Source organism: Aspergillus thermomutatus (genome assembly GCF_002237265.1).
Source record: "Aspergillus thermomutatus strain HMR AF 39 chromosome Unknown NODE_111, whole genome shotgun sequence".
NCBI lineage: Eukaryota > Fungi > Ascomycota > Eurotiomycetes > Eurotiales > Aspergillaceae > Aspergillus > Aspergillus thermomutatus.
The window spans coordinates 40,076-63,552 of NW_020798160.1; the positions used below are offsets into that span (position 1 = coordinate 40,076).

The 23,477-nt window shown below is 50.7% G+C and overlaps 8 protein-coding genes across 8 annotated transcripts; 2 read left to right on the forward strand and 6 right to left on the reverse strand.

Moving 5' to 3' along the window:
* Positions 1–565: 565 nt before the first annotated feature.
* On the reverse strand, positions 566–2,449 carry CDV56_105036 (uncharacterized protein; the record flags this gene model as incomplete). Its single annotated transcript, XM_026758655.1, has 2 exons — positions 566–2,353; positions 2,405–2,449. The coding sequence occupies 2 exons, from the start codon at positions 2,447–2,449 to the stop codon at positions 566–568; spliced, it is 1,833 nt and encodes a 610-aa protein (XP_026613910.1).
* A 900-nt stretch (positions 2,450–3,349) lies between these two features.
* Positions 3,350–4,658, reverse strand: CDV56_105245 (glycoside hydrolase family 28 protein; the record flags this gene model as incomplete). The annotated part of the gene is made up of 4 exons (XM_026758864.1): positions 3,350–3,599; positions 3,659–3,743; positions 3,795–4,347; positions 4,407–4,658. 4 exons carry the CDS (start codon positions 4,656–4,658, stop codon positions 3,350–3,352), a joined length of 1,140 nt encoding a protein of 379 aa, XP_026613911.1.
* Positions 4,659–5,595: 937 nt separating this feature from the next.
* rglB (polysaccharide lyase family 4 protein) lies at positions 5,596–7,731 on the reverse strand (the record flags this gene model as incomplete). The annotated part of the gene is made up of 3 exons (XM_026759044.1): positions 5,596–6,816; positions 6,928–7,019; positions 7,068–7,731. 3 exons carry the CDS (start codon positions 7,729–7,731, stop codon positions 5,596–5,598), a joined length of 1,977 nt encoding a protein of 658 aa, XP_026613912.1.
* A 1,307-nt stretch (positions 7,732–9,038) lies between these two features.
* CDV56_105690 (uncharacterized protein) lies at positions 9,039–10,602 on the forward strand (the record flags this gene model as incomplete). Its single annotated transcript, XM_026759309.1, has 3 exons — positions 9,039–9,317; positions 9,386–10,405; positions 10,459–10,602. 3 exons carry the CDS (start codon positions 9,039–9,041, stop codon positions 10,600–10,602), a joined length of 1,443 nt encoding a protein of 480 aa, XP_026613913.1.
* A 135-nt stretch (positions 10,603–10,737) lies between these two features.
* Positions 10,738–13,404, reverse strand: CDV56_105813 (transcription factor domain-containing protein; the record flags this gene model as incomplete). The annotated part of the gene is made up of 7 exons (XM_026759432.1): positions 10,738–11,099; positions 11,146–11,384; positions 11,435–11,848; positions 11,898–12,859; positions 12,932–13,031; positions 13,100–13,178; positions 13,275–13,404. 7 exons carry the CDS (start codon positions 13,402–13,404, stop codon positions 10,738–10,740), a joined length of 2,286 nt encoding a protein of 761 aa, XP_026613914.1.
* Positions 13,405–14,296: 892 nt separating this feature from the next.
* CDV56_106058 (hydrophobin family protein) lies at positions 14,297–14,819 on the reverse strand (the record flags this gene model as incomplete). The annotated part of the gene is made up of 3 exons (XM_026759677.1): positions 14,297–14,353; positions 14,403–14,482; positions 14,534–14,819. The coding sequence occupies 3 exons, from the start codon at positions 14,817–14,819 to the stop codon at positions 14,297–14,299; spliced, it is 423 nt and encodes a 140-aa protein (XP_026613915.1).
* Positions 14,820–17,491: 2,672 nt separating this feature from the next.
* Positions 17,492–17,986, reverse strand: CDV56_106262 (uncharacterized protein; the record flags this gene model as incomplete). Its single annotated transcript, XM_026759881.1, has 1 exon — positions 17,492–17,986. The coding sequence occupies one exon, from the start codon at positions 17,984–17,986 to the stop codon at positions 17,492–17,494; it is 495 nt and encodes a 164-aa protein (XP_026613916.1).
* Positions 17,987–19,031: 1,045 nt separating this feature from the next.
* On the forward strand, positions 19,032–22,094 carry CDV56_106367 (uncharacterized protein; the record flags this gene model as incomplete). Its single annotated transcript, XM_026759986.1, has 8 exons — positions 19,032–19,219; positions 19,273–19,516; positions 19,563–19,802; positions 19,854–19,957; positions 20,026–20,366; positions 20,425–21,054; positions 21,122–21,206; positions 21,494–22,094. The coding sequence occupies 8 exons, from the start codon at positions 19,032–19,034 to the stop codon at positions 22,092–22,094; spliced, it is 2,433 nt and encodes an 810-aa protein (XP_026613917.1).
* Between the last annotated feature and the right edge of the window lie 1,383 nt (positions 22,095–23,477).

Here is a 23,477-nt window from a genome sequence, read left to right on the forward strand (position 1 = left end):
TGGACTGACTCCACGGTCAGGCCTATATTCTGAGGGTGGATAGAGCAAAAGATAGACAGAGAAGAAGCATACACAATAGATGTCATTTAATGTTTAGGGTCTTGGACTAAGGCTCGTTCTGGATCAGCGCGTAGAGCATGTCCATAACCTTCGAGTCTTCTTCAGGTGCGGAAGAAAGAAATGAAAACGTGAATGAACTCCGTTGAATAATCCTCTCATATGAATAGAACACCTGCAACAATCAAGCATAATATTGACTGCGTAGATCCACCTAGACAAAGCTACATATGTGGGTTTCGCGTTCACCTACACCCTTGTGGCAGCGCAGTTTCCATTCTTCCCATAAACTCAAGAGCAATATCCGGTGACAGTCTAGCTATTCAAATATCACATCCAACAAGCGAAGCCATCCTTCTCCCTGCAAGATCTTTTCAAGAAATGCGGTGGGCCAATTGTGCCTCATGAAAGAAGCTCTGCATCCCTAGCGTAGACTCTGAATGTAGTCATCTAATTCTGTTTCGCGAATTGTCAATGACAAGTATGATTCAGACAGTCAATGGTCGATTCATACATCCTGCAATGGGAAGCTCGTGATATTATCATTGGGCCAAATCCACACCATCACTAACGATCGCAAGAAATCGAGACGGTCATCGAAATGTGTCACATGTCTCGGTGGATGATATTCGGACCATCTGGGCGGTTCGCAAACCCTGTTGATGTTGAGGACACCAGGATTAGAATTGGAGGATCTGGTCACCGCGAAACAGTTCAAAAGACATTTGCTCCGGCCGCGTGAGCATATATCCAGTGTTCCAGGTCGATTGTCGCAGGTTGGAAGAAGCCTGAGACTGGCGAGGCGCCTGGTAGATTGGGATGTAAGTATGGTGTTGAATATGCTCTCTGCCAAAGGTTCATCAATGGCTGCGTTGATGCAGAGTGCTCTCGCTTTCTGGATTACAGCAAAGCCGTAATCGGGGATCCCCCCCGGCATAGAGCGAAGATCTACATTGTCATCCGGGTCATCTGCGCTCGGGACGCAATCAAGCTCTACGCAGAGGTGCACCAGAGAAGGGAAACCACCGAGTGCTTTGTAAGCCTTTACCTCAGGAGCTCGGCCCTGCACACGGTGGACGGTGACGTGCAGCTCTCGGAGGACCGGGCACTTTTTCGCGAAACGGGCAATCTCCTGCGCGTTGTAGTACGGACGTGTCTGTTCCTGCGGCCGGATGTCGTGTTCAATGTTGCGTGAGTCGAGTCCGAGGCTCTGTAAGGTGGCACCGTGGCGGGACAAGACCTTGCTGAGGAAGGGCGCGTTGCGGTTTCCGACCAGCCAGAGACCCTTGAGGGGGCGCAATGCCATCATCATCTCTTCCACCGAGCGCCAGTACTCGCGACTTCTCCTAGGGGTCACCTGTAGGTTGAGCGAGAGCCGTTCGAGACGCTGAAACGATGGTGCAACTGCGCAAATGGTTCGAGCGAGGGCGGGTTCATCGATGTAGCCGATGCTCCAGGTACGCAGATGTTCTATATTGGTCTTCTGACGCCATTGATTGAAGCGTTGGACCGACATCACGGTGTTTAGGGAAAAGGACAAGGTTTCGAGACGGGCAACGGCGGTGGATGCTCCATCGGTCGGCTCGAAGGCGTAGATACGCTGGTCCACAAAGTGAATCTCTGGCACCAATACGAGATCGACCTTTTTCAGATTTGGAGCAAGAGACAACGAGCGCAGAATGGCTGACTCGATTACCTCGTCATTCCTGGCGTTGCGGTAGTAATAGCAGCGGATCGAGTGGAGGCACGGCGAGGTAACCACGGCCATATCCCTGTCGCTAAGACCCTGGTGTTTCCAAGCTTGAAGGTAGAAATAGAGCAGGTTCAGCTTGCAAGAAGGGTGGTATTTATGTAGAACATCTAGGACTTCCTGCGGGAAGCGCAGAGCACGAACATAATTCACCTCTCTCAGACTCGACACGGACGCGATGAACCTGGCGAGCGGAGCATGGTCGGGGGTAGTGGTATCCCTGCGACAGAGCCGGAAAGTATGTCTTTGCCAGAGCTCACGATCGAGGAAATCATCCAGCATAATAGGTCCCTCTGCGGCTTCTTGCTCAGCAGCTAGCTGGAGACTTTTTTTCCCGCTTGCCCCGACGAGGTCCAGACGACGCAGGTATCGAAGGTATTGCTTGCGCAGTGGATGTTTTAGCAGCTGTTCGACATCTTCTTTAAGTTCCTCCGTCGTAGTGAGGCATAGCTGTAGCCTTTCATACAGAACGGGCACGGCAGCCTGATACCAGGTATGGTTCACAAGACTCAACTCTTGCAAAGTCTTCCGGCTGGTTGCCATAGCCTAGATGTCTTTTGTCAGTGGACATATTCAATCAGGGAACGGAAGACGTACTGATGCACATATCATGTGCTTGATCTCGAAGGGAAGGTCGTCCATGTTTGAAGATCTGGGAGATGAAGGAGGAAGGAGAAATGACGGTCAGTGATCTGCCTTTTTAAATCAGAGAATGTCAAGGTGGAGCGAAGCAGTACGCGATTTTTCGCATCTTACACACTTTTTCACATCTTGCACACATGTTCACTTGTTCACCTTAAATTCCTTCTTTCCATTCTCTTACCCTCTACATTTGCTGATGTGGCTCTTCTCCTATCTTCATCTTTCCTTCACACAATCCTTCTAAGGTGACGGAGTTTTTGAATAAAGCCTGCACTAGAGCGCCATCTAGCTTGGAAAAAGACACTGAGAAGGATAGCTTCAGAGCTTATCACAGTTGTGAACAACAAGAAGATTCTCAAGCCAGGGGGCAATGTAGTGGGAAAGAGACCCATCTCGACAACGTTTCTTCCATAGCAGCCAAAAAGTAGAGGTCTAGAAAGTCAGAGGTCATCCAGCAAGGCTGTATCAGCAGTGACTGGACTCTCCGACGGCTCTTTCCCTCGCAACCATGGCAAAGTCTACGAGACACGGATGGTTGAGAACGTCAATGGCGGTAGGTCAAACCCTCTTGCGCACGGCTGTGGGACGTTTTTTTGGACTGCTGGTAGTGTCGGCCTCTCATTTCCTTTTCATAAATCCGCTATCGAGTGCGTTCCTTTATAGTTTGGAGGCTCCTGTATCGAACTACAGAAATGATACGAATCACATTGTCTGGGACATATCGTAGCCTTAATGCTTCTCGTGAAAACACAAGTAGATTCACCGAGCAAGATCCGATATGTAATGCATCCTGTGACTACCTAGATTGTAGACCGACTGATAATCCCAAGACAAATCAAGCGTCAGTCATACAGACTGCCAAGTTGAGCCCAGCCACGCCCTATCCACAAATTGCATCAGCTAGCAAGAGGCAACGCTGGGAACATTCTCGCAGCTGCCGTAGGTCTTGCCGCCGGTCACAGCGACGCTCTTCCAGGTCCAGTTAGAGCAGGCCCCACTGCCACAGACAATGGCGATATTGTAGCCGCTCGACGACACTGCGCCTGAGCCACTGATGTTCTCGACGACCAGGTCGGTGATGGGGATGCCGGATGTCGGGTCGCCCTTGAGATCGCCGCCGTCGTAGTTCTGTTCAATGAGAATACCGTACCTTGACGGTGTTAGATTAATCAGACTGCTTGCTATATGGGTAATCTGAGAAGAACTCACTTGGTGATGGAGCTCAGGGTGATTCCTGAGTAGGTGACTCCCGTGATTGTACCGGTGTCGCCTTCGGTGGCCTTGATGCGGATACCTGTCTCGTAATTAGAAGTTTATTCTTGGTGATACAGAGGGACGATCATACCGTTAGCCGAGTTCTTGACCTCAGAGTTCTCAAAGGTAACGGTATCGACGGTATTATCGGATCGGCCACCAACGCTGCCAATCGACAGCCCATGGCCACCGGAGCAGACCCCACCGCTGAAGGTGATATCAGTGCCGGAATTGACGGCGACACAGTCGTCCTGGTTGTAGACGTTCGCCCCTGTAATGACGACGTTGGAGCTGGAGCCAATATCAAATCCGTCGGTGTTGTGGCCGCCTGCACTGTCACCGGCTGAATTGTCAATCGTCATGTCGGTGATGGTCAGGCCATCGCATCCGTTGATGCTGACCGCCTGGACAGGCGTGTTCTGGATGTGGAGATTGGTGATGGACGACGAGGTGAGATCATGCGCGTAGAAGAACTTGGGCTTCGTCTTGCCGCCGTTGCTGCCCTCGCCGTCCCACCAGCGGGCGCCGTCGGGGTTCAGGTACGCACCCGACGCACCCTCGACTTTGATGTTTGTACCGGAGATCTGCAGCAGGGGGCCCGACCACTCCTCGTAGCCCCAGGTTGTCTCGCCCTCGAAGATGACCTAAGAGCATTAGACCATTGGCTGATGATTGGGGTTGATAGCGGAGATGGGGTTCCTACTGTGGTATCATCTGCCAGCTTGCTGAGATCCAAGGTCGTACCAGAGGGCACAGCGATGTTAGACAAGACGATAGTAGAGCAGGCTGTCTGAGAGGCACTCGCAGAGGAGGCCCCCTTGGACCCGGAGAACGTGCAAGTCGTCGCCCGTTTCGCCAGAGTTGGGGACGGGGTGATAATTGGCTCGGCGACGGGCGAGGCAATGACCTCGGCCGCGGAGGCAAGGAGCACGAGAGAACCGATCAGTTTCAACATTTCGATTGCAATTGGACCTGAGAAGAAGAACTGTGTTGTGGTTTGGAGACAGCCACTGCTCACTCCGGTGTCGTCGTTGATTCCTTATATAGGAATAGGACGCCTACATCTGGTATCCTCGTTTCCGGCCATTGATGAAGAGCTCTAGTGCCCTCTCTAGGCCGCAAAGAGCTGTTCATCGTTTCTCCTCCAATAGCCTCATCCTGGAGCTACTCTGGCCATGTTCCATTGGTGGTAAATATATTGCTGCAGAAATGAATCGCCAGCTAAGCAATATGAAGAAAGCTTGCAAGGCGGAAGAAACCACAAGCATTTCCGCGCAGTCTCTTGCTTCCGGGGAAACATGGAGAGCAACCAATGGAAGGAGAGCAACAGGCCAAATAATGCACTTCATATGATCAATTTAATGTTTTTTGGCTCCTGATGGCTGCCCCGGTGTCTCAGTTGACGCAATGTCGTTTACCCCAGACCGGCTATCTCTAGCCCAGTCTGTTACCCCACAAACCTGCCTTTTTTCCACCACTTGATTTACTCTGCGGAGTCGGCAGTTCTTGCAGAAGGGTAGCCTAGTCCGTTGTTAGCGTATTGGTATGAGCCTTAGTGGGCGTAGTCGGTACAAGTACATAGCCTAATAGGCCACAGCGGATCATTAGTACCAGCCTAGCGAGGGCTGAGACACCACCAGAGCTATGCAGGACCATGACGGTGTTGTTTTCCGTTCCTGATCTGGCTAGAAATTCTCTGATCTTACCTATTATGCTTTGATCCATTATGGATGTGGAAGGAAGACTCTGGGTCGGCCTGCTCAACACAGTCTAATAACCGTTCCCAGCGGGCGCCAAGACACGTTATGAGAATTAGAAATGCTTTGTAACAAATCCAATACTGATTCTAAATTTGGAACCGGATTGCAGATACAGTCCGGTTGAACCACTATCTAATCCAACTCCAACCTCAGAGCGTCGTATTGCACATACACGGTCCCCGGTAGAATGGCAGTCTCCGTATCCGTCGCGTTGTAGGGCAGATGCAGAGTCAGGGTATTCTCGCCGACCTTGAGCCAGTCCGCAGGGAACTGCATCCGTGAGCGAACCTGGTAGCAGCTCACCGCAGAACGCACGATACAGCTACTCGACTGATTGAAGCCAATCACAAAGGAGAGGGGCTCCTTCTGGTCGTTGATGTAGCTCTCATGGGAGAGGTTGATGTACGGCTCTGCGGCATTGTACACGTCCGTGTTGCCAGAGGCCGTCTTGGCACCGGCAAGCTGGATAGTCAGGGTAGCCTTCTTGGTCTTTCGGAGCTGCTTGTTCGTCAGGGAGAAGTTGATCTTCCAGTCGTGCGTGGTGTTGTGCTCGATATCCGGGTTGTCAGGTGTGGGGCCAAAGACCGACCAGTGCACTGTGTTGAAGTCTGTCGCTGGGTCGCTGCTGCCGATCTTGTAGTTGATGCCCTTGGGGAAGTCGGATTGCCAGTCGTATGCGCCCCAGTAGATCAGATACTCTGGCGGGTGTAGTGGGTGTGTGGGATCGCGCGCGACACCATGGCGGAACTCGCCGGAGGACTTGTCCGGGCTACCAAGCCGCCAGACCTCAGTGCCAGCCGACTCGGCGCGCCATTTCTCTTTCACAGTGGTGGTCTTGCCAGCCTTGACGCTCACGCCGTCGCGCACAAAGTCGCCGAAGATGCCGTCAGCGTAGACGGTCAGTCGGTACTTGCCTTCGACAACGCGATCGATGCTGAACTTGCCGCTAGAGTCAATGTCCGTCCAGTACTGGTATGAGGATGGAACGACGCTGTTATCCTGGAAGTACTGGCCGTCCACGGTAAGGATGGCAATAGGCTTGGTGGCACCCTTGGGAAGGCTGAGCTGACCCTTGATGCTGCCGCGCTTCTGGGAAGGCACGTAGCCGACGACATGCTTGGCGATTGAGTCATAGAAGTCGGCATTCCAGCTGGGATCAGCCAGCCTTGCGGCTTCCGATCGCAAATCCTCAAGGGAAGAGGTGGAACCCTTGCCCCCGTTGAAGAGGTAAAACTGAGGGCCGAATGTCCGGTCAAAGCCATTGGTGATGTTGGGTGTACCTTCACCGTGGTGGTTGGAGACAATATAGTTGTAGACGATACCGTCGACGGTCAAATCGGAGTGCAGCGGGCCCTATTTTGTTAGTTTCGTCAACGAACCGAGGTCAAGGGAACATACTCCATAGTAGGTGTCCTGCTCATCTCGTTAGCACCGCATATTGATATGTTGATAATCAATACTAACCTTTGTGTTCATGACTAACCAGGCGCCGTAGGTCGAGCCGTTGGAGTTCGAGCCATCTCCGTAAAGTCCGTGGACGTCGTTATCACGCCATTCTATAGTCTGTTAAATCGAATTATACCACATGAGCGAATGCGACCTACGGTTCGAAAACGTGTACTTGGTGAAATAATCCGAGAATTGGGTGTAGTACGCATCGTCCGGGGTGTTGTTGAATCGCCATGTGGCGTCCTGGACAACCACCTCCTTGCTCACAGCGTTCTTGCTCGGTAGTGGAGCCGTCTGGAGCTCACTGGACGTAAGATGTGTCCACAACTGCGTGTTCGGCCTGAAGAGCGTGCGGAACTCTTGCAGGTTGCGAAGGAAGGGAGTGGTCTCGTTGTAGTAAGCCAAACGGCTGAACATGTGCAGCCCCGTCTCACCATCACGCAAGAACCAGTATTGCTGGAACTGCTGCCCAGTGGGAGTATAGGTATCATTCAGGATGACTCCGGCGTACTTGGTTCCGGTCGTGTCGGTTCCTTCGACATACTGCATGGTCGGTTTTGTGGCGCCCGCGGTGTAGAAACCAGAAGGAATGCAGTAGCAGTCGAGGTAGGGTCCAATACCCGTAGAGCCGGATTGAGGTCCGAGAAGATCCTGACCGTCGAGGAACATATCGACAACTGATCCCTTGCTCTTGTTCCAAACAGCTTTGAAACGGTCATTTTTGAGAGTGATGGTGCTGTTATCCTCGGCGACCTGCAACGCTGCCAGCGCAACGCCAGCCCAGGCGGACGCCGCACCTAAAGAAGTAGCGAAACGCATTGCGGTGGCTAACCGTCAGCAATTGATCCACAGCGAGGGTGAAGCCCAGGGGCTAGCAGGCATCATGGGGCGACCCTGCGCGGTATTTGAACCCGCCCCAGACTGGCAAGGTTCTATGATCGCGGCATGGAATGTCCCGAGATCACTTGAAGGTCAACTTCAAGCTCTGCTGCTGTTACAAGCGAGAAGCCGCAATCAGGGGATGGCGGTGTTTATCCTATCGAGTAACGGGCCAAGACTGCGGGCTGCGGAGCCCCAGAAAATGTGGTAAATGCGGGGAAACTGTTGGACCAACATGTGGCGCCATGGGAAGCGACGGAAAAATTATTCGGTCATCATTGACCCGATGAAGCTCAAGGGTCTGACATGGGTATAGATTGAGACCGAGCAGCGATGCGGGGGAGCAGGAGTCAAGAGAATACCAAGGCGCCACTGATTGTGTCCTGGATCCCTTCGTCCACTTCGTTCTCCCCGTGTTGTCATTTCATTAGCTTGAACACGCCATGATTTCAGCCTAGAGTCTCGCAACAGAAGCCATGCAATGATCAAGGGAAATTGATCGATTGAGCGACTTTTTTTGCAGGAACTGCATGCGTACCACATGGTTTCCACAAAAATTATCAAAGATTGTGCGCCAACATATCCATGAGACCGCTGTTCCTCGGTCTGGCGTCCACTGCAGCAGAAACGACCGGAATTCGGTCTTTTGAGAAGATGGTTTATACCCTCAAGCCGAAGCCCACGCATCGTTCAATCGGTTGACTAGACAGACATCCAGGCGAGACGTTTCCGATCGCTGAAGGACAGAAATCATGAACAGGAGTGACTCTGTGGTAGGAATTTATCGGCAAATACAAAGAGACGCTTGGTGGGGCGACGGGCATAAACTGAGGCGACAATAACCATGTTGGGGAAATAGTAAGGTGTGCCTGATCCAGAGATTCCACTTCTCTATCTGCAGCCACCGCTGGTGTTTCAGGACAATGGTTGCCTTTGTGGTACTCGAACATCGTTGATATCACACTTAACACGCCATGATAGCCCCCAGAATATAGTCGACCTGACCGCAATGCCAATAGTGTCGGACTGTCTTCCGTCAGATCATCACCCAATCACGGCTAATGGTGAGGTGGGACAAAGCCAAGAAGGAGTTATAGAGGTTACCCCTTGCTTCCCCATGGCGTCCCTTGCATCCGATTCCATATGATAAAGGAGGGAGACTGCTTGCCAAACCTCAACTCTGCTTGCCCTGTGGTACTGTCTTGCCATAACTCGTGTGTGGAATGATGTCGTTCTTAACGGGCGACATGCTCGACGCCTCCGGGGATAAAAAGAGTAGTGCCTCTGAAGTCTCTGTTCGTATCGGAAATGTCCTACCGTCGCCTCAAAGGGAGGCAGCGACATCGCCCAATTCTGATGATCCTCACAACTGGCCCAAATGGAAGAAAAACGCCCAGATCCTGATGGTCGCTTTCCATTCTATGGTGGCGACCTTCATGGGGGCGGGAATCATTCCGGCGTACGATGCCATGGCCGAGGAGTATGCGGTGACCGTGCAGGACGCGAGCTATCTGACCTCATTTCAGGTGAGTATTGACCAATCTTCAAGTCATGGTAGTGAATCTGAGGTTGCTAACCTTGTTACATCCTATAGATTCTCTTCCTTGGCGTAGTTCCTCTCTTCTGGAAACCTATCACAACCATCTATGGCCGCTACCACGTCTTCATATTCTCTGTACTGGGCAGCATGGTCTGCAACATTGGTGGTGGATGGTGCACAACCTACGGTGCGCAGATGGCTACTCGCATCCTCACCGCGATCCTCATCTCGCCTGCCCTCGGTATTGGAAGTGGTGTCATCACCGACTTGTGCGAGCCGGAAGAGCGGGCCCAAAAACTGGGCTGGTGGACGTTGATGCTCACGCTTGGCACGCCGGCAGGACCCCTCATTATGGGCTTTGTCATTCAGCATGCTGGCGTGGAATGGGTATACTGGATCTTTGCGATCATAAACTTCATCCAGTTCATCGGGTACCTGCTCTTCGGTGCGGAGTCAATGCATGTCCCCGATCTAGACGGATACCCCAACACCAGTGAGCCCAAAACTGGGTTCCTGGCGAAACTGGCTCCTCGACGGATCGACCCGCGTCCTCTAACGCTGCGGGAATTCATCAGGCCTCTCGTTCTAGCACGGTACCCCCGGGTGTTAATTCCAGCCATCGCGCACAGCATTGTCTTCGCGTACGGCAATGTTGCCCTGATCGTGGAATTGCCCATCGTCTTTGGCGAGAAGTTTCACTTTAGTGCTCAGACGATCGGGCTGCAGTACATTGCCATTATCATCGGATGCTTCCTAGGTGAGCAGCTCAGCGGGCCCATGTCCGACTGGTTTTTGCAATCTCTGGACAGAAGCAAGGGCCGCCATATCGCTGCAGACCGTCTGTGGCTTTCGTATATTGGATTCGGCACAGTCATCGCCGGACTCTTGGTCTGGGGTTTGCAGCTGGACAAAGCGACCTCCTGGAATGTCACGCCGGGTGTCGGCGCTGCGATTGCCAGTTTCGGCAACCAAATCTGCACCACCATCCTAATCTCGTTTGCCGTTGACAGCTATGGCGACGAAGCGACCAATATCGGTGTTTGTATCAATATTTTCCGAAACATCTGGGGTTTTGTAAGTGTGACGTGGAACCACCTCGCCCTTGTCGCTGACCAGCCATTGTCTAGATTGCCCCGTTCTATCTTCCTCTCATGTTTGAGACTCTGAGGCTGTCCGGTGCAGCGGGCGTCATGTGCGGAATAATTGTTGGGGCCGCGCTCCTCCCGATAGTAGCCATTCATTTTACTGCCACTCGATCGGATCACAGCTAGGGCAGCCAGTCGTGTTCGTTCTTATTGGAGTTGTAAAATCTTAGATGTCACCAATCGCTGCGCGGTTTTCAGGTGGCATGTTCAATCCTGCGTCGAATCCGAATAAACTCATTTCACCTTACCGTTGGATTCACTTCAATAAAGATTACTCGGCACACTGTTCAGCCACGACATATCCTGAAAATCAGGCATATCAAACCCGTCCAACAAGACTGCATTCATGCCTTCGCCAAGGGACATGTCGTTCATGGTGCTAGAAGGGTTGGGTTGAGCATTGTTCGGCGGCTCATTCTGTGCCGGTCCTTCGGACACGACTCTTTCGTAGAGGATCTCCAAAGCTGCGACGCACCGTCGAGCGGATGAGCTGTAGCTGTGGTATCTTCGCAATATTTCAAGGGCGCAGTTCCAGGATCTAGTTACCGCTGTTTCTGTTACTTCTTCGAGGATAGCTGACCGGAGACGGCCAGCGATCAGGACCGTCGCCGCCGTGTAGACATCTTCCTTGTCAGTACACTCTCAATTGAAGGATTTAATATGACTTACAAAGAATATTGTACCACCAGGCTGGAAGTGGCCCGGAAGTACCATCGGCAGGGATATTGCTGTGTATCAATTCAATGACCTCTTGCGCAGCCTTGACGCAGATTACGGAGCACTGCTGCGCAACTCGATGAGGAAATGAATCATTCACTAGGATAAGCGGATCGTGGGGTGTGATCTCGCGAGCAGTACAATACTTGGACAAAATTGGTCTGAACAGTAGCATCCGGACATGTAGGAATCTGGTGTGGCCTCAGCTCGCATACCATTTAGGTCAGAAAAGGCAACTTACCGAGCTCTCAAAACCACACTCTGGTGGTAGAAAACGGCATCCTCAGGCTTGGGGGATGTAGCTCCTCGAAGATGAGACGGTAGGCTTCGAGTCCATTTGGTGAGAGCTCGATCGAGCTCGAAGATCGTACGTTCGCCTTCATCTGGTCCTTTGTTGAAGTAGAAATCGTAGATGTCTTCTGGGCTCTCTTCCGGAACAGGTTTGTAGAGACTGAGCAGAATATCGTTCAGAATCTCGTAGAGTTCAAGAGACTTGGCGTAGAAAGCCATGACTGAAGGACGGTCCGCGGGTTGTCTCACTTCACCACCCAGAGCTGCGGGAATGTACTCCTCGTCCACTGTGGCCGGCAGCGGAACAGAGCCACAAGATGCCTTAGAGATCATGGCTGGTCGTCCGAACGTCATCGAGATAACCCTGCCGTCGTTAGAAGACAGATTCTTTCTTCACTGTGGTACAAACTCACCTGTCCATAAGAACACATCCGTGCCAGATTTTCCGTGCTAGTTGCTGTTCTTGAAAGCTTGATAGACGGGCAATGGTCTGTGGAAGATGCAGGCCCAGACTTTGAGCGTTCCGAATCGCCAACCCAGTAACAATCCAGCATTGGTGTGCCGAGTCGGTACTTTGTAGGTACTGAGCCATCAGCAGAAGGCACTGGATCAGACCAAAAGAGCCACTATGCCAGAGGTTGAAGTGTAGGAGGTCTTTTGCGCGCGAGAAGAAAGCATCTGCAGAGGCTTCACGCTCATCCGGCGGGATGAAATCAGCCAATTGACAGGCTAAAGCAAAGATGACGTTGAACGTGCACATGAGCATATTCTCGTCTGAATTGAGCGTTTCTCCGGTCCAGATCTTACTGTACTCTGCTCGCAAGTGAATGCTGTCTACCAGCGGATAGAGAGGAAACACAAAGCACCAGTACACCTCCATAAGGCTATCGGCTGTTTTTCTTGGAGGAAGCACGTAGTTGGATATGGACGAGGGTCTTTCGGTCCTCCTGGATAGAAGACTCGATTGCGGCGTAGTTCCCAGTATGGACTCGGATGTTCGGCGGTTGGGTGAGTCCACCCTCTTTTCCACAGCTGTTTTGATCTGACGCATGAAGCTGGCAGCACTTGAGCTGCCAAAGAATCCTTGTGTCTGGCGCTCCTCCTCCAGAGAACCCATCATCGCATTCACGCCATCATCTCGTCCCTCAATGCCTGAAGGTCGTTCTGATCGGCCCCGGTACGGGTGCAGAGTACCGTTGTTCATCGGGTGACGGCAAACTGCATTGCTTGGCTGCATTCCTTGACAGGGACTGCAGGATGGAGATGGTTGGCCTCCATTGCCTGCAGAGAAGCCATTTCTGCTATCAAACCGGTTGAGAGGAATTGTTTGGGATGGACTGAGCGGTCCCGACGACTGGACACCTGAAGGTGAGGCCTGATTGAATGGCGATGTAGACTACTAAAAGTAAACCCGTGCTCTACGAGAAGACAAGAATCAGATGCTGACCTGCGTATAGCGTGACGCCTGCTGCCCATCGTCCGACCGTCTCGGCACATAACCCGGGGCCTCCAGATGCTTGATTCTATCCTCCAAGCTAGCGATGTAGCTGCGGCAATCGAAATAAGATCAGCTGGCCTGGTCATCAAGCAATCAGTGCCTCAGGCAAAAACTCACTTGCGCACGGCTCTTCGTTTCTCCGGCTCACCAGTGTAAACACATCGCGCATCTGATCGCTTCGTACACGGCCCACAATCTACAAAGAATGAGGGACGCAGTCAGCAGGCGGTTCTTTTTCCGAATACGGAGTAACTTTGACGCGGGGAGTCGGCAAAAATCCAGTGAGGCCTACCGGGTTGGATGCCGTCGCACCGGACCTTTCGGGCGCGACATTCATCACAAGCGACCGCGACTTTGCGTCGTTTCGGGCGGTTTCCGGACTCTTCATCCGGGCGTTGCTGGGTAGAAGATGAGCTGGTCATTTATATGATGGGTATCATGCAGTGATGATCCTTGTACAGGATATTGATGCAGGTGTGACTGTGGGTAGGAGGAAAAGCGTCCGGCGTGTTTGGGAGGAACGGCACTGGACCCGGGGGGCCGGGTGCGATTCCGGCTGCCTCAGGCAGACGAGCATTTATTTTCAATGTTCATCCATAACATCGAGATTGAGATTTGAATATATCACTGATTGAATGATATAAAACAACTTCACTGGCATTGCCTTAATCATGACAAAGGTGTATCCGCTCACGCGTAAGTGGAGGGTTGGGTTGTTGTCACTCCATCTCAAAATATATATTCTGTTTAACAGTGCAAACTGCCGCAAGATATAGAAAACCAGCCACTTTATAGCAGTAGTATTCCTCATTACAAGACAGGCATTATTCATGGGAGATTGAAGGCAAATGCGTCGGCATCCAGGACTTCGTCATTTAGGTATGGAGGTGTTCTAGCCGCATTGTTCTGAGATTTTCTTCATCATAACATACCCAAGGACAACAAATTGGCTTTAACGGTTTCATTATGGGAGCGAACCAAGTCCTAGTCTTATGGGCGCGGGTAACAAGGGTACAATTGCTAATGGACATGGCTTGCAATGCATGAGAAATCGGTTGGATTACAGTACAAATCTAGGGAAGCAGAGTGACAATTAAGAGTATATTCTAGATTATTAACACTTGTCTAGTCCAATAGGACGGAGTGTACAAAGTTGAAAGTCCAGATGATGAGCCGAAGACCGATCATCCGATCAAGAAGAGAAACTTTTGTATCCGCCAGGAGCATGCAGCTGTACACCAAGTGCTATATGCAACCGTTGATCCCGAAGATATTGAACAAAGGTTCGAGAAGACGGCATCACTCGCGACTGGCTTAGATGATGGAGCCGAGAGCAACGCAGGGCAGAGCAACGTTGACGAGACCGCCAGTCTGTTACCGTCAGAAGAGTGTCAACCAGGGAAAGATTGAAGGGACTTACGGCAGTGGTATCGGAATCCTGGCAGCAAGCAACGTTCTGCTGGCATTGCTTGTTGAGCAAATCGCTGAGACCGAGAAGGCCTGGAAAATGTTAGAGGCATAGCTTCTCTGGACTTTTGATAGAGTGCTTACCGGTGACCGAGATCTTCTGGCAGCCAGACAGGATACCGACACCCTCAGGGCCACTGAGGGTGTTGCCGAGCAGGCCGTTCAGGGCGCCGTAGTTGAAGGACTTGGTGTCGCCGACCTTGGAGACATGGTTGCAGCAAGACAGAGTGGTCTTCTCACCGCACTTGTTCTGCGCCTGCTCCAGAGTGTACTCGTTGGCGTTGTCGAACACAGGGTGGACGGAGGGAGCTCCGCCGGGAAGAGCCAGAGCGGTGGCAGCGAGGAGAGAGGCAACAGCGAGGAACTTCATTTTGATGATGGGTTGAAGTAAAGAGTTTACTTGGAAGCGCCGAGGAAGTGAGAGAAGATTGTTTGAGTGGATTGGATGGATTGTTTGAGTGTGTTGATGAAGAGGCAGAACGGCAGGATTCGACCGTCTTTTTATACCTTTGGCTACGCTCTTGAGGGATGTTGTTTTCGATGCAGATTGGCTGAGTGATTCCGTCTCGAACAATCAACGCCACTGACGAGCTCCTTGCTGGAGCTCATTCAACTCTCGATCATGCTGAGGCTGGATCTGAGGTGAAGGCTTCAATAGTCCGCATCCACAGATTGATGCAGGAACCAATCCTGCAGCGCATTGGGTGCGACTCCAGCCACCGTAGCACAGTTTGATAGCCATCGAAAATGAATTCTCCACTGTGCAAAGATTCTGCAACTGAGTTTGAGTACAAACTCTTTCTCCAAGCTCGAATCTGCAGGCTGACCAGGGTTGGCGAATGTGATATATGATCTATCGCACATGGATCTCCGCATACAGTAGTCCCAACACCCATCGTGGCCTGAATTCAAAGAGACTGTGCATGAATTATTGGTTTTATGTCTTGAAATTTATTATTCTTTCTTTTCCGTTCGGCAATAAAAGCCAGTAGGACCAGTAAAGCCATGTGTCTGGTGAGGCCCCTGCATTCAATAGTTTATCCCTTGCAGCCTCTGTAGAGCTAATTATGGCTTTCCAGCTAACTTCCCCATACTATGGCATGATATTCTATGCTTTAAGCCCTTACCTGATTTTTGATTTTATAGTCTGAGTTCATTATACCTCAGAGTTATGTGGAAATTACAGTGTAGAATAGTTCTCTATGAGTATGCAAATAGTACAATGGAGTGACCTTTCCAAGGTTACAGTATGCACACTACAAAGCCAGGAACAGCTCCCTGCTTTTCTCATAGAAAAAGGAATAACCTTGGCTTGGAAGAGCGATCAAGAGGCGTTGTGTTATTGGTACACCAACTCATCACAAAAAACACATCTGACAGATCTACTCCGTACCTATTTGGCTCTATGATCTGCAATGCTGGCCGTCTTAGTCAGTATTCTATCGCCATATTTTCCTTATTCTACTTTGTACTTCCCATACTGTACTGCGTATGACTTTGCCAGAAGGATCCAGAACGGCGAGTACCTCAGTAATGACCCCAAGTTGACGCTCTTCTTCTCACTTCTCAAGTCCAAAAGATAATACGGAGTGTGGTGTGTCAGGGATAATAGTCGACACATCAGAATCAGATCACACTCGGAGGTGAAAGAAGAAAAAGAAACCCTAGATCTGCAAACTCAACCAAGAGACCTCTCAGGATCGACAGAGCTAGGTTAGGTTGCCTGGCTGCCGTACCCCGGATCTTGTTGCCTCCGATCTCTCACTGGAAGAAGCTACGGAGTACGGTAGGTAGTCATAGTTGCCCTGTCTCGGTGATCACAACATAGCATAAAGTACGTAGTACTGTAGTTCAGCATAATGATCATCAGGAAAACAGGATGATTGGTCTGATTCAAAATAACACCTTGTGATTGGACTCCTTACTGGGTACTGCTGACTGCTGATTGCTGAAAACAGCACCTTAGCAGTGAATGATGACTTTTCGCACCATAACCGCCGTCCTTCTGATTTGTCTTATTGTGTGCTTTTGAAAGGAGACAATTTTGTTCGTCCTAAGCTAATTCCACAATCTCAACGCGCTCAAATTGTCGAGAAGTACGATATCTGCTTTTTATATATTTCGAGGTTCGTTTATTGTGTTCAAATGTTGGATAGGACAAGGGCCAGCTCATACGAGCAATTATCTCTATTTGGAATTTGCTCTTCATAGGCGTACAATGCCGAGCCTTATGAAAACGAAACTTTCTTTTTCTAGGGAGTATCTAATTGTCAAAATGATTCAGTTTAGTAGACATATGCGTCGATGGCCGTGAGCCTAGACCCACCATCATCGACGATGAATGTCCTTCCAGGTAAACAAAATCCCAATGCACTCGGATGTGTTCAGCTCTTTCAATACTCGAATAAGGCCGTCATGACATGATTCCCAATGTGCCTCGAAGGACAAAGCCATGAAGATCAGCATACATACAGTTGCTGAGCTGAGCTCATACACCTCCCGTTACTATTAGTCTTTGCGTGCCTCACTCTATTAAACGATGCTTCATCAACTCCATCAAAGACAGTCTCCTATAGCTACGTGGTAAAAGCTCCAGGCTGATTACCCCCCAGTACAACAGGACTCTCCCCTTCCGCTTCCACTACATTCCGACCAGACAACTCATGTATTGTCAGCGGCCCATCAGCCGGTTTCTCCTGCAGCTTGCCTTTAGAGACAATCCTGACATCGCTGAAGGGATACGGGCCCGTCGGAGCCCTTGTCCTTCGCCACCTGACAAGGAGAACGGCCAATGCACCAAAGACAACTATCGATCCCAGACCCGCACCAAGACCAATTCCTACTTTTGCTCCTGTTGACAGGGAGGAGTCGTGTGGCTGCGATGCAGAAGTCGGTGTCGATGTTGAAGGCATAGAGGTCGCTGTCGTGCTAGAAGATGAAGATCTCGTGCTAACAGAGGTAGATGTAGCCGTCGAAGCCAAAAGCCCGACCGCAAGCGTCGGCGCAAGTGTGATCGCGTCCGAAGATCCACAGCACGCGGTATTATTCTGCCCACAGCACCAGGTCTTCGACTCGGGTGTATTCTCGCACGGCGTGAGCGGGACAGTATGCCCCGGATAGATCTAGCCAATAGCCATTAATCGATGCTGCTGCCAATACCTCCGCAAGGAAGATGAATACCTCGCCCCCAGTACAAACATTCAGACACCCATTCGTCGACCAGTCCGTGCTGGTGCACAGAGTCCGCCAGTAGGTGTAGACCATCTGGCCTGTGCTCATCCGCTGCACGATATTCTGGCACAGTCCGTTCTCCAGACAGATGTCCGCCGTCCAGCCCTTGGAATCTGGCCCGCCGGAGGCGTTGGGGCGATCTAGTGCGCAGCACATGCTGTTGACGCCTTTGACATTGTTGCATGGTTGGTAGTTGTCGTCAGCGGTGCCGTTGGGGTAGTAGCAGAGCGAGGAGACCGGGGATGGCTGGAGAAGGATGGCCAGAGAGGGGAGGAAGAAGGAAATTAATCTCTTGGATAGTCTCATAATTACATCTGATATTTCAGTTTTAGGATAGGCGATGGAGGATATAACCGTATAACAAGGATGGCGGGGGAGCATTGACGTGGTTGTGGATTATAAGGTCCTGTCTTGTCTGACAAGCTGAATCTTGTGAGACATTTATGTAACCGAGCGGTTCGCGGATCATGAAAGAAATGGAAAATGCTGTTTCTAGGCTGACTTGGTAGGGCCATTTGCTTCAGTATCTGCTGAAATAGTGATGGCCGACCGTCCAGGTGTCTCATAGCTAAGCTCATATCCAAGCCTCTTGAGTGATGGCTCATCTATTCTGCAACTAGCAGGGAGATGATTGACGTTCACTGTCGAATCAGTAGCGTCCAACCAGAAGAATGTTCAGCTTGTCAAAGCCTTACGGCAGGGATCTCACAAGGCTGTGTTTGCTTACTGCATAAGTCGTGCAGCGATTCGCCTTTGGTAATTATCGAATCAGTAGTGTATAGGTGAATTGTTTTTATGCAAGTCCTGTCCGATTGCCTGATACAGGTGCCGCCGCTTTTATGAGGGCTGCATGTGCGTGCTCAGTGAGTGACCCAGAGCACTCACTGATCGCTCACTGAGCACGCACCAGCCACTCCGGCAGCTCCCGAATTAGTTACTCTGGCGGGCTCAGTGAGTCATCAGGAAGCAGTTCCTGCTCACTCCATGTCATCACTCACGTGATTGTTCTGAGGTCTTTAAACTGTGCAGACTAAAGCTCTCTGGTCTATACAACCCATGACTTTCTCGAGGGCATCACAAAGACAAGGGCCAATTGTCTTATTTTGGTCAGCGTACACTATGGGTTACCACAACATGCTTTTCCAGTTGGACTCGGAGGAAGTCGAGGCGAAGTCACTGCCACTAACAGTCTATTCAAATGTATTTCGCCCGGACTATGAATATAAATACTGCATACGCCTTGTTACTTCTTACTTTTCACATCTCATCTTTTATGCATCGTCTACTATATTTCCTTCTGTGAATCCTGCACCAGTGTCCTGTACCCGTGTTGTCTTGACTTCTTCTGACAATGGCTGTACGTTCCGAATCATGGAAGGCCTCCCAGCGTGAAAAGAAACGACGAGCTCGCCGCGAACTTCGTCAACAGAGGGGATACGACGCAAATGCCCATCGACAGAAAGATGCCGAACGAACTAGGGGTAGAGCATCAAGGAAGACGAAAGAAAGATACAGAGAAAGGGTGCGCAAGTACGAGGAGTGAGTCAAAACGTTCTGGCGTGTAAGCATTCCAAGTCTCATTTATTCATCAGATTTCTCATCGAGGAGAGGAATATGCCTGAAAGCTATGAAGTTGGGGAGGGGCACCCAGCTCCGACACTAGAAGAACTCAAAGAGTTTATCCGCTGGCTCATTGATTCTACAAAGGGCAAGCTTGCTTCTAATGGACGACTGACAATGGACACAATTTTAGTCCGGGCTCAAGAATTCGTCCCGGGCTTTTACCTTGAGACTGGGAATGAGATTGCTCGTGATGATCGCGCCGAACTCTACCACGTAAGCTCACTTTGTATGCTCAAATGAATGTTTCTGATCATTACAGTGGATCGAAAATGAATTGGTCGAAGAGGGGGTACTGTCAACGATCAGGAAGCCAAAGTACGATTTGGATTTCGAGCGTGCTATTATTGCTCTCTGGGCTATTGATGACCCATTTTTCATATCTGGGAGGTATCGTGTTCAGTTTCATCTTATTACTCTCCAGTTTCTATGCACAGGTGCCCGAGTGTCGTCTTTCACACCTGCATCAGAAAACAAAGTTGGACGAGGACTCCGTTACAGAGTAGGACTCTACCGTAACTTGGTTTATTTCCTGAATGCTAACGCTAGTCAGAATATTGAGCTCGTACTGTTCCGTGCCGATAATGCTCCTTGGAGGATTGGATGGCGGCTTGACCAGCAGTTCGTCAAGAACAACAAAGACCCCGAGAATACGATGTATGCGGATTACCACCCACTGCTGGCCTTTTTAGTTCTAGTTTACTTAGATACTGATGTCGAAATAGGTTCGGCACTGCCATCTGGGACTGTGATGAACCCATCTATTCGGGAGCACTTTATCTTCTAGCTCTTGCCCTTGCGGATAATGCTCTCTACGGGTTTTCGTCTCCTGAAGAAGTTGTTGAGCAAAGAATACCGGAAGGGGAGGACGAACTGGTTCTTAGGTGGAACGAAGAAGCCAAAGATCGATGCATCATCCGAGGCGTCACGGCAGGCCGGGTCAGTGAAGATCCGTTGACGAAAGAAAAGTATCAAGCAGATTTTAGGAAAATCCCCGCAAATGCTTGTTATTTTATGACTGCCACGATCCATGCAATGTGCCGCGCTTTGGGGAAGGCTGTCAAGTGTGGGTCTTGCTTGTCCCCGTTCGAGCTGTCTTCACAGTTGGTTAACATCTTGCGCAGCAAAGTACTCCTCCGCTCACGTCGCCCAGATCCTGACACAGAAGTCTAAAACTGTCTATGGAAATGACTATCTCGCCAACTGTTCCGGCGTGGATGTGTTTAATGCTTTAAGAGGTAGACTCGCCGACCACACTCACATTAACTATTTTCAGGGCTACGGCCAATTCCACGAACATGGCCTCCCACGCCGGCTACCTATAGAAGAGGAACGAAAGATCGATGCAAACCCGCGTCTGGTCGCCAAAGCCATGGAAATTCAAAATGCAGAGTCCAACGGGGATACTAATCGCCTGAAGCGCAACTACAGCATTCTCAAGAGAGGGATCTATTCCAGCACGCTTCAACGATACCAAAGTGAATGGGTCCAGAGTCAGCGTGATTGGAAGATTCTGACCCGGGGCCGGGAACGCCCGGACCATGCAGAGCAAACTGCAGAAAAGCAAGCTCAGTGCAAGCTCATGCCCGAATTAGGTCGCTTAGCGGCTATCATGTCGTCTAAGGAGCCTCTTTCGTTTGACGAAAAAGCCGTCGCTGTGAAAGATTTATACACTCAATGCCTCCGAGACTTTGACGTGGTCTACCGCCCGGGAGAGGAGCCCCTTGATGGCCGATGCCCTGTGGATGGTTGTGGTAAATCTATGGAGTCGTGAGCCCGCCTATTGATATCATGTACATGTCCTCTGCTGACCTTGCACAGATTTCGAAAGCATGAGAGGAGCAACCACATCCATTCTTGCGTTCGACGAGAAGTGTCTCGTACAAATGGAATCCCTCCCGAAAAGGTCAAGTATTGTTGGGAGTGCTTCAACTTCCATGACGAAAGAAGCCCTGAGTTCGAAGAGCATTGTGCAGGGCATCTCCCATCAATGACCAGTCAGCATTACGAAGTGATGGTGTATCGCAATACTATCATCCGTGCCGGATAGTGTATTGAGTGCATGTGGGATCGCGGAAAAAGCGCTGCACGCAGAATGACAGCGTTTGAAAGAAGCACAGAACTGAGAAGCCACCTGGATGAGCATATCAACGAAAAGTCGTGGCCGTCCGATTGCTCTGACCCTCTCTGTAGCCACGTATCTACCGATGAGCAGCATTACCGGCGACACCTCCATGACGCGCACCATTACAACAAAGCAATTTGCGTACCATCTGAGAAGGCCCGCAAGAAGCGATCGTCCTCTGAAATTGACGAGGAATCTGTCGCGGACGGGAACCCACCTAAGCGGCAGAGACGCCCTCGGAGACAACGGAAGACGACTTTGGCACCCTCAAATGCTAGTACAAAGGACCTGAAGATCATTCTCTGGGGGCCTCCCACAACAAACCCCCAGGCCATGTTCCCTCTCCCCGCTGAGGCAGAGCATGAGAATGAAGAGTGCCTGAAGGATCTGACCTGTCAAGCAATCAATCACTGCGAGAACTTTAGCGAAACACTTTATATAGGTCAGGATGGCGACAGTATCCGCTCGGCCTCATCTGATACTCCGAACCTCACTGATAATCCGGGCCCCTCAGCAATCAGCTCGGTTCCCGGCACTATTCCAATCGACCCGCGGATTCTGGATGTATCTACGACTATCTTATCTTACCTAGGAGGTGAGCTCCAACAGTACGATGAGTGTAACCTCAGCGAGCAGTTGGCGAGCAGCCCTTTGGCAGAGCAGCCTTGAATTCATTTCCCGTCTCAAACATCGCGCACTGGCCCAGCCCTAAAAGGTATCGAATCTCACGGCGTCACTGTTCCCGAGACCGGTAACAAGCTCATTTTTTCCCCCACCATCACCTCCAAGTCCACTGAGCGAGGAGCCGGAGCGAGGGTTGCTGGGAGATGAATTGTCGGCCGTTGCGGAGCTGCCTCCGACCATCCAAAGCTCTTTCAGCGTGTGCACAACCGGAAGTGAGATAGCGGCGGGTCTTGCATCAGCAGGGCCATTAACACGAGCCAAAGCAAGAGCGCAAACAGTCAAGTCTCGTGAAAAGTCTATAAATTCACACATCTCGGCTCGGAAGGCCGGGCCTTACAGCCCGGAAGAGGACCAGTTACTGAAGGCCCTAATGCAGAAGGCAGCGCGCGTCGAACATATAACGCAGGCCTTCCAGAGGCGTTTTCCCAACCGCTCCACAACTTCTCTGAGGAAACGTTGGCTGCTAATACGGCCATCATTACGGCGGTCGACCAGATCAAGGCCTCTTAGACATGACACATAAAGGTTGATGAGCTTGTGTATAAATTACTTGAGTGCATCTTTACCGTTGCATAGAAATCAATAAGTTTGAGAGCCGGAACCTTTTTGCTTTCGACTGAGTTTGATAATCACTATCATCCCCCTGCTGCTTCCGGAAATAGTAATGTATAAATGTACTACAGAATCTCTTACCTCCCCGGATCTGAGGGGTCTGCCAGAGATATACGCGTAATATCGAACCGTCGGAAGGGTCGAAAGGGCTTCACTTCGGAAAGAGATTACGTATACCTTGTGCCGACGAAGTAGGACAAGAACGAGACGTCTGCAATCTGAGTGATTTCCAACAACGCGTAGTTAAGGGTACGGACCAGACCATGACTCACTGTTGGAGTGCTGTTTCGATTACATTACCGTACAAGCCTTGTTTTGGCGATACCTTTTTATGCACCGCCACAAATCAAGCCTGACAAAATGAGACCGTCAGATGGTAAAATAACAATGGTAAGCCGCAGTCACAGTAAAGTCACACCGTTTTGATAACCTGTAATAACCATGCATGCTCTCATGTAACTTTTGCCCACCTTAGTACTCGATCTTGTCACTTATGTTGCCTACTCTTTCCTTCCGTTGTGACCCTCTACGGCGTGACATCTTCATGGGCCGAGCGTCTTTCTTCTGTAACGGATGGTACCTCTTATCAAAGATCTTCCTCCCCCCCCCCCCCCCCCCCCCGGAGAGAATGTTTGCGCGTTTCTTTGAATCCACATTCTCTAGCTAAATGTACTTCCTTCCAGTGCTGTCTCATTGATCTGCCATTGCCACTAACACAAGCTCGTGATACCTGCCGCAGGCTTGTAACATTCTACT